This window comes from Octopus sinensis, linkage group LG29 (assembly GCF_006345805.1).
Source record: "Octopus sinensis linkage group LG29, ASM634580v1, whole genome shotgun sequence".
Lineage (NCBI taxonomy): Eukaryota > Metazoa > Mollusca > Cephalopoda > Octopoda > Octopodidae > Octopus > Octopus sinensis.
This window is the reverse complement of record NC_043025.1, coordinates 14,243,809-14,254,384: the sequence shown is the minus strand read 5'-3', so window position 1 is coordinate 14,254,384 and position 10,576 is coordinate 14,243,809. Positions and strand designations below refer to the sequence as shown.

General features: G+C 45.1%; 1 protein-coding gene across 7 annotated transcripts in view; it reads left to right on the top strand.

The window, feature by feature from the left end:
• The window catches only part of LOC115226085 (CAP-Gly domain-containing linker protein 1), a 207,699-nt gene that overhangs the window by 63,466 nt on the left and 133,657 nt on the right, over positions 1-10,576 (top strand). For 6 of the 7 annotated variants that reach the window (XM_036514836.1, XM_036514832.1, XM_036514833.1 and 3 more), the window contains one exon: positions 3,866-3,977. In XM_036514836.1, coding sequence (XP_036370729.1) covers positions 3,866-3,977 — 112 coding nt within the window. Of the gene's footprint in view, positions 1-2,479; positions 2,486-3,865; positions 3,978-10,576 lie in introns of all 7 variants that reach the window. The other variant, XM_036514834.1, reaches the window with a different exon arrangement.

Here is a 10,576-nt window from a genome sequence, read left to right as displayed (position 1 = left end):
TCTCTATTTTTGCTCACCTTTCAATAAATTTATTCGAGGACGGCACCCCACCCCTCCTCTCCACCCTCACTTCCCTTTTAAAGGGAAACTTGAAATGAGAAATGGTGATGTGGGCTCCACCTAACAGGAGGGATGTCTCTGTCCTCATACCCTTCAGGGTGAAAGCTAGGTAGATATCCTTTTCTACTCTAAGCACAAGGCCTGTAATTTTGGGAGAGGGGCCCAGTCGATTAGATTGACCCCAGTACGCAACTGGTACTTAATTTATCGACCCTGAAAGGATGAAAGGCAAAGTCAACCTTGGTGGAATTTGAACTCAGAACGTAACGGCAGACGAAACACTGCTAAGCATTTTTGCTCAGTGTGCTAACACTTGTGCCAGCTGAGTGGATACTGCAGGGAATCCTTACAAGATGGTGAGAGGCGGGGAGTTGTGAAAATCAAACTGGGAACCCAATAATGAAATGAGCTGTACCCTATATAGGGGACAGCCATCTAGGGGATTCTTCCACACCAACCTACTGCCCCTCTGATTTGGCCATGCTCACCCACTATCGCCCTCTTGGCTTGACCAAACCCCCCACTGCCTTGCTGATTTGGCCATGCCCACCTATTGCTCTGCTAATTTGGCTACGCCCACCCCATAGATCTACTGACTCAGCCTTGCCTTTCTGCCATGCCCATCACCAATTAAAATAATTCTTTTATTGTGAGAAGGGCAATGGATGATGTACATTACAAAGACAAAAACTACAAAATTTAGAGGACACAGTAAGGTAACATTGCCACCTAGGGGGTCATTCAGCATCTAAGGGCTGGTTACCTAGTTTCCAGGGTGTAACAATTACTGAGATCCCTGAACAGAAAGCCAGCCTGTCACAGGCTTCCTCAGGTACAGCTGAAAGGGCTGGGGGCATTTTTCCTGACCTTCAAAGGATTCTGCCAGCTCGTTGCCTGAATAATAATAATAATAATAATAATAAATAACAGATTTGCTTGTCAGTTGTTTGACCATAACCAGTTGAGCATGTCCCTTGGAGGCTGACGATATGTGCATCTCTGGTCACGAGCAGAAGTAGTAGGGGAGCATCATAGCCATGTGTTGAGAAGGATTCTTTGGGGTTTGGATAATTCACCTTTGGAAACATGGGTGTTTCGTTCTACATCCTTAAACAACCCTTATTCAGGGACCTTTTGAGCAGGATGGGCTACTCGACCAGAAGAAAATTCTAACTGGGCCCCATCTGCAAGGTCATGCACTGTTTACCTTGATATGAGATCACCATGTCGCGCACATATTGTTGTGATACATGCGCCTGGTGTACCCTTATCAGACAGGTAGTCATGATGGGTATACTGGGCTTCGTATATTTTATCCCAGTGTCACTTTGATGGCATGAGCTGCTCTCTCACTCAATAATAATAATAATAATAAGTTTCTGGTGTAAAAATGATTGTTTCTACATTTTTAAGTCTAAAGACCCCATTTTTAAGGGAGAAATGTATTTAAGATTTATTCTCTTCAAAACAACCGATGCAGGTTCAATCTTGGATAGTTTCCAAAACAATATTTTTTTTTTCTTTTTACCTGTGACATTTATATTTGGTCTCTTGTGAAAATAATGTAATATTTAATTACTGGAAATGTTTTTTGATAATTGTACTAATTAATTTGAATCTTAAGAATCTTAACGCATATTTTTTTTTGTTTTGTTTTGCCCTTGTTTGTTTTCCATTTCTCATCTAACTTTTAACAGCGCAAATGTTTTCAGTTTTTCGACCCTAATCCAGGGGTCCTTAACCATTTTTTTTTTTATCTAAGGACTCCTTTGATTACAATTTTATTCTGGTGGATCCCTCATAGCCATTCAGTGTTTAAAAACTAGTTTTATAGAAACTTCTTCCAAAATTCTTATTTTGTTCTTCACACATTAACTTGTGTTGGTCGAACTATGTTAAATGTTATACTAATAAATGCATCTAAAGTGAAATTTGTTATGTGGACTCCCAAAAATCTTATATGGACCCTCAGGTGCCAGATGGACTCCAGTTGAGAACTACTGGTCTAATCTGTACCCCATTTCCTCTATTGGGAGCACAGGGCCAGCTTTTCTGATTCCCCATTGTTCCACCTCAATGATCTGGTAGCTATTCACTCTCTCAGCACAGCTAGGTGTGAACTGAGGTGATGTAGAATATAGTGTTGTGCCACAGACACCATGCAGAGAGAGTCTGCAGACAATTTGCTGATAAGACAATTCCCACAAGGCCTCAGGCTCAATAGAGAGGCCTACATCAAGGGCCTGGAGGAAGTTGTGCTGGCTTGTGTCAAGAGGGTAGCTACTGGAACACCCTGTGTCTGGCAACGGGACTCTGCACCATACCACACAATTATTCTGTCTGTAAGTTATCTGTCGGCCAACTGTCTGCTGAAGAATTGTCCCTCTACCGATGAGTTGTACATCTCCCCCTGGATGAGACACCAGTCCATCACATGTTAATGTTCCACCAGATGATCTGGTCCCTATTCTCTCCCTCGCCACAGCTCAGTATGGAGCTGGAAAAGATTTTCTAACTAGAAAGAGTATGGCCTGGTCAGCCTGTAATGACATGCATAAGATCTGGTCATCAAATCTAAGTAGAGACTTCAAACTTGAAATCTTCAAAGCCACAGTCGAACTAATTCTACTATATGGCTCAGAAACCTGGACATTATCAAAGAAGCTTGAGAGGCGGTTGGATGGAACCTACACTCGCCTCCTTATGAGAGCTCAAAATCTCTCGTGGAAGCGCCATCCAACCAAAATGCAAATACATGGGAAACTACCACCTGTGTCATCTCTTGTGAAAGGTAGGAGAGTCCAGTTTGCTGGACATTGTTGTAGAGCTGAAAAAGAGGTAATTTCTACTCTTCTCCTCTGGAAGCCATCTACTCGCAATACCAGAGGGCGCACACTCTCCTACCCTGATGTAATCTCCAGGGATACAGGCATCCAGCAACAGGACCTCCGTAATGCCATGATGGACCGTGAAGTCTGGCGTAGCATGGTAAATTCCATTGTCTCGACCATGGTCGAACAATGATGATGATGATGAAGTGAAGTAATGTGAAATATAGTGTTGTGTCACAGAGACACTGTGATGAGAGATAATCATCTCCCTGGATAGGACACCAGTCTTTCACATGTTAACATCCCCCCAGTTGAATTGCTACCCATTCTCTCCCTCACCACAACCAGGTGTGAACTGAGGTAATGTAGAATATAGTTGTGATACAATGATGAGGTAAATATCCTCCTGGATAAAACACTAGTCTCTAACACGTTGACATTCCACCACTCATGACAGCTAGGTGTAAACTGAGGTTATGATACTGTGATGTGAGATAACCATCTCCCTGGATAGGACACTAGTCAGTCAGATGTTAGCTCTCTCTCAGGATAAGACATACCAGTTTGTTGGATGATGGGTTCCATCACAACTCACCCCAAAGCACTCACCCAGTAATTTTTCTACCCTTATCTGTGTGGTAAGTAGCTTGTTTACCAACCACATGGTTCTGGGTTCAGTCCCACTGTGTGGCACCTTGGGCAAGTGTCTTCTGCTATAGCCTCGGGCTGACCAATGCCTTGTGAGTGGATTTGGTAGACGGAAACTGAAAAGAAGCCCATCGTATATATGTATATATATATATATATGCGTGTGTGTGTTTGTCCCCCCAACATTGCTTGACAACCGATGCTGGTGTGTTTATGTCCCCGTTACTTAGCGGTTCGGCAAAAGAGACCGATAGAATAAGTACCCTGATCAAAGTTCATCACATCAACTGACCTTTCTCTCCTCTTTTTCTCTCTCCTCTCAACAGATGGCTACCAATCCAAAGCCGTCTGGTCTAAAGACACCTTCCAAAATTGCGAAACCATCAGGACTTCCACACCCCAAATCGGGGATTCCACCTCCAGCTGCCAAACGTCAAAGTAAGTTCACTTTTTTTCTCTTATTTTTCTCCCCCCCCCCTTTTTTGTTTTTTTTTCTTCTATTTCTTCTTCTTCACCTCATCTCCTTTCATCTTTCTTTGTGTTTCGTTTTTATCTCTCTCCTCGTTTTTCACCTGTTGCATCTCCGATCTTTCAACTCTCCCTCCACCCCAATCTTTTTACTCTCCCTCCACCCCAATCTTTTGACTCTCCCTCCACCCTTGATTTTTTGACTTTCCTTCCACCCTCTATCTGTTGACTCTCCTCCCTGATCCTTTGGCTCTCCCACCCACGATCCTTCGACCCTCCTCCCCAATCCTCTGACTCTCCTCCCCGGTCCTTCGGCTCACCCACCCTCGGTCCCTCGACTCACCCACCCTCGATCCTCTGACTCCCCTCCCTGGTCCCTCGACTCACCCACCCTCAATCCTCTGACTCCCCTTCCCAATCCTCTGACTCTCCTCCCCGGTCCTTCGGCTCACCCACCCTTGATCCCTCGGCTCACCCACCCTTGGTCCCTCAACTCACCCACCCTCGGTCCTCTGACTCCCCTTCCCATTCCTCTGATTCTTCAACTCTCCCACCCCTGATCTTTTAATTCCCAATTTTTCGACCCTTGCTCTCCCCCCGTGACTTTTGCTTCTCATCTCCCCATCTTTCGCCTCTCTCCTCTCTCTCTTCCCCCTTCTCTTCTTTTTTCCTCTCCCTTCCTCTCTCTTCCTTCTTCTTTCTCTACTTCCTCTTCCTTCCCAATAATTTTATTCTGCGCTTTTTCAGCCTTTCTGAACATGTCGTCCCCTCCTCCAACACGATCACAATGACTTCCCTATGTATTCCCATCACCAACTGGCTCCCTGCCTTACACATGCGCAAATGCACACGCACGTGTGCACACAACTGCTCTTTGTCTCACCTTTACTGTTGCCCTCCCACGCGGTCACACCGCACACATACAGACAAGACAATCATGCACGCACACCTGTACATACATGTACCTGTACAGAAACACACGCACATACATACATGCACATGTACACACACATGCACACCTACATATATGCACACATACATACACGCACGCACATACACACACACTCACATATGCACACACATACGCACACACATGCATACACATACATGCACTAACAGACACGCATATATACACATATACACACACATACATGCACGCACACACCCTCTCTCTTTGTCTCCCCCCCCTTCTTGCCTGTGATATTTAGCAAATTACAATTGCCAGGGAGAGAGTGAGAGGGATCACATCAAAGGACCTGCCAAAGTGGTATTTACTCTCCATGCTGCTCCCTTTACCGTTACATGCCGAGTTCAAATCCCACCAGTCTCTCACATTTCCCTTTCATTCTTTCAGGGTCAGGAAAATACTTGTAGTGTCGCAATCGACCATAAAACCACCCATAGGGGTCTCTGTGGCAGTGGTGGTGTATATGTGTGTGTGTGTGGCATACATGTGTGTATATATATGTAAGTATATGTATATATATACATATATATATATATATAATATATATATATATATATACACACATACAGGTGCAGGAGTGGCTGTGTGGTAAGTAGCTTGCTTACGAACCACATGGTTCCGGGTTCAGTCCCACTGCGTGGCAACTTGGGCAAGTGTCTTCTGCTATAGCCCCGGGCCGACCAAAGCCTTGTGAGTGGATTTGGTAGACGGAAGCTGAAAGAAGCCTGCCGTGTATATGTATATATATATATATATATGTATGTATGTGTGTGTGTATATGTTTGTGTGTCTGTGTTTGTCCCCCCCAACATCGCTTGACAACTGATGGTGGTATGTTTCCGTCGCCGTAACTTAGCAGTTCGGCAAAAGAGACTGATAAAATAAGTACTAGGCTTACAAAAGAATAAGTCCTGGGGTCGATCTGCTCGACTAAAGGCGGTGCTCCAGCATGGCCACAGTCAAATGACTGAAACAAGTAAAAGAGTATGTGTGTGTATATATATGTGTGTGTATATGTATATATATCTAGTGGCTACCACTCCTATCCGGCCAGTCTCTCTCCTCCCCACCTCCTCTCCCATCCCACTCCTCTCCACTACAAATACTTCCTTGTTCTCTTCTAATCTCTTCTTCAACAGACTTGGTGTCATTGGGATGGTGAGTTCACGTCACACTGAGGGCATTGTATTCTCTCTCTCTGGGACACAGTAAAGATCTTTACCACACTGGTTCACCTCACAGTGTGGCCCATTTACAGCTTCAGGGGCCCAAAAAATGTATTTATGATGTTTACATTAGTCTCAGGAAGGGAGTGAGTTAGGGACACCAAAGTAATGTTCATCTTCCTCTGGGTGATAGTTCACGTCACGCTGTAGACAGTGTATTCTCCCTGGGGCCTGGCTGTAATGTATATATTCCTCTCAATGTGATGGCTAGTTCGCATCACACCATGGGCAGTAGTGTGTCTCTGGGACTTGGCTATGTTTACCTTAGTTTTGCTGTAAACATGTACGGGACCTCTATGTTGTCAGCTGACCTGTTTGAAATAGCAGCGAAATTCCCCCTCCAATTACACCTGAACCCTTTTGCATTCATATTTCTTTGTTAAATCATCATCATTTAACGTCTGTTGTCCATGCTGGCATGGGTTGGACGGGAATCCTTACTTATCCGCATTGTTTTGAATTAATCCTGCATAAAGATATATATATATGTGTGTGGAGGCGCAATGGCCCAGTGGTTAGGGCAGCGGACTCGCGGTCGCAGGATCGCGGTTTCGATTCCCAGACCGGGCGTTGTGTGTGTTTATTGAGCGAAAACACCTAAAAGCTCCACGAGGCTCCGGCAGGGGGTGGTGATCCCTGCTGTACTCTTTCACCACTCTTTCTCCCACTCTTTCTTCTGTTGGCCTGCTCGCTTAGCCAGCGGGGTGGCATCATTTGAAGGCTAAAACAATGCGAACGCATTGTGACCAGCGATGTGTAACAACATCTGATGGTCTGGTCGGTCACGTGATCACGTGATATATATATATAATATGTTTCTGTACTACCCACAAGGGGCTAAACACAGAGGGGACAAACAAGGACAGACAAACGAATTAAGATGATTATATCGACCCCAGTGCGTAACTGGTCCTTAATTTATCGACCCCGAAAGGATGAAAGGCAAAGTCGACCTCGGCGGAATTTGAACTCAGAACGTAACGTCAGACGAAATACGGCTATGCATTTCGCCCGTCATGCTAACGATTCTGCCAGCTCGCCGCCTTATATATATATATATGATGGGCTTCTTTCAGTTTCTGTCTACCAAATCTACTCCCATCGTTTTGGATGGACTGTTGCAGAGGACACTTGCTCAAGGTGCCATGCTGTGGGAGTGAACCTGAAACCACGTGGTCGGAAAGGGAACTTCTTCACCACACAGCCATTTCCATGTTTTCAAATATCTGGGTCCCTGAATATGTAGGTCCTGAAATAAATTGGTCCCTAAATAGATTTCTAAATTAGTCCCTATAAGAATAGCTGTCTAAATGAACTTCCCTAAATAGGTGTTTAAATAGCTGGGTCCTTTGCATAAATAGGGCTCTACATAGATTGCTCCCTAAATAAATAGGTCCCCTAAATAGGAACCAATGACTGTTTGTGTGTGTGTGTGCAGAGATGCTGTGAACTAGACAACCAAGGGAGAGCTTTTAATGACTATAAAAGGAAGTCAGCTGGGACGTGGGTGAAGGGGTTGGGGGTAGGGGTTAGCAGTGTGTGGTGGTGGTGGTGGAGGCAGTCATGTTGACAGTAGGGTGGATGTTGGAGGTGTAGGTGTTGGCAATAGGGACGGTTGTGGCAGTGGGGTGGTTTGTGTGGTAGCGATGTATGGTTGTGGTGGTGATGCTAGCATTGATGATGGTGGTGGTGGTGGTGGTGGAGATGCTGGCATTGTTGATGTTGATGATGATGGTGGTGGAGGTGATGTTGGCAATATTGATTCCAGGGGTGGTGGCAATTTGTGATGATGGGGGGGGGTAGATGTTTCTGCCGATGATGGTGATGATGCTGGTAGCAATGACTTTATGGTGGTGGTGGTGGTGGTGGAGATGTTGGTGATGATGATGATGGTGGTGATGGAGATATTGCTGATGGTGGTGGTGGTGGTGGTGGTGGTAATGATGATGGTGGTGGTGATGGAGATGTTGGTGGTGGTAATGATGATGATGGTGGTAATGATGGTGATGTTGCTGATGGTGGTGGTGGTGGTGGTGGTGATGATGATGGTGGTAATGATGGTGATGTTGCTGATGGTGGTGGTGGTGGTGGTAATAAAGATGGTGTTAGTGGAGGTAGTGACGTTGGCATTGATGCTGATGATGATGATGGTGGGCAGTGCCGATGCCTCTATCAATGACCTGACCATGATGGTGGTGTGTGGTAGCGATCCATGGTTACGGAGATGTTGTTCGCAGTGGGCGATGGCGGAAGCTGTGTCAGGGGTGGATGGTGGTGCAACTGCTATTGCCAATAAGGGTGAAAGTGTAGAGATTGTAGCTGTTTGTCTTGATAGGGGTGGCAACAGTATTAGGGGTGGGTGGATGGGTGCCAGTGTCACTTTCAGGCATTTTAGCATTATGGGTTTAACAGAAGAACCCTTTCTCCCTGCGCCTCCCCCACCCCCCCACCACAACCCCCTGCCGCGAACATCTGGCTCACCCCTACCCTACCCCTCGACCATAAGGGTGAAGATGTTGAATTCTTCTTCTTCCTGACGCATTCAGCATCTGTACACGTATCTTGTTGTTTTATAAGTGATTGAGAGAATATATCTGCCTACATCTCACTCTCACACACACACACACACCTTCACAGACACACACACAAACCACACACACACACAAACACCCTCACGCACGCACACACACACCTTCACAGACACACTCACATACACACGAACCACACACACACACACACACACACAAAAACACCCTCATGCACACACACACTCATGCACACACACACATACACACACATATAAATACTCACACACACACACACTTGCACACATAAACACCCTCACACACCCTTGCACGCACCCTCTCACACGTCCTCACACACATACACCTTCACACACACCCTCACATACACACCATCACACATACACCCTCACACACACCTTCACATCCTCACACACATAAACACTCACACACACACACACACTTGCACACACACCATCACATACACACCATCACACACACACACATCCTCATCCTCTCACACACACACACTTCACACACACACACGCACCCTTCTCACCCCCCACCCCACACGTGTGTCTGGCTTCCCACCTTCCTCATATTTTCCTTGTTTAACCTCAGGTAAAACCTAATGGAGCAAACAGACAATTAAAAACACTCCAGCTTTGGGTTGCATTATACAACATGACATCTCTTTAAGACAGTAGCAAAACATCTACATGGTAGCTAGATCTGGTAGAAACAGCACCCAGATCCCCCTCAAATCACACCCTCCTGGTCTGGTCTTTTTTATTATTATGAACTGGACTGTCAGGTGTCTTGTTCTTCTTCTTGAGACAGCATCCACCCGGGGTGGGTTGAGCTGGCTTCCTTCATCCTCAATGCTGCGTGGAACCGTCAGCAAGTGTCTTCTACTATGACCTTGACCCAACTGAAGCATTCTGAGTAGATTTGGTAGACGGAAACTGAAAGAAGCCCATTGTGTGTGTGTGTGTGTGTATATATATATACATATATATATATATATGTTTAAGTAGTTGAATGAATTATCCTAGTATGGATAATTCGGTTAACCGATACCTGGGTAGCAAATTCACGTCAGAAAAACACGGTTGAAGCTACATGCCAAGGGCAGAGATCACGTGCTTTCGTGTGGAAATTTGTGTGTTTTTTTTAATACAAATAAATGAAAGAATGGAGTTAAACGACGATTTAACAAAATTCCTTTATTCTCGACATATGTTTCGAAGGCTGCATATTCCTAATTTCGAAGGAATAAGGGGTGCATTATGCCGCCTTCTCATCAGGAAAGACAAGGAACTTATGTCAGCATCAAGATGAACAAAAACTCTTAGATGACTGCCCACACGGAGTCCATAGCGATAATATATATATATAAGCACAGGAGTGGCTGTGTGGTAAGTAGCTTGCTTCCCAACTACATGGTTCTGGGTTCAGTTCTATTGCATGGCACCTTGAGCAAGTGTCTTCTATAGCCTCAGGGCAACCAAATCCTTGTGAGTGGATTTAGTAAACAAAAGCTGAAAGAAGCACATCATGTGTGTGTGTGTGTGTGTATATACATACATACATATATATATATATATATATATAACCTTTAACGGCGAGCTGGCAGAAACGTTAGCACGCCGGGCGAAATGCGTAGCCGTATTTCATCTGCCGTTACGTTCTGAGTTCAAATTCCACCAAGGTCGACTTTGCCTTTCATCCTTTCAAGGTCGATTAAATAAGTACCAGTTATGTACTGGGGGTCGATATAATCGACTTAATCGGTGTGTCTGTCCTTGTTTGTCCCCTCTGTGTTTAGCCCCTTGTGGGTAGTAAAGAAATAGA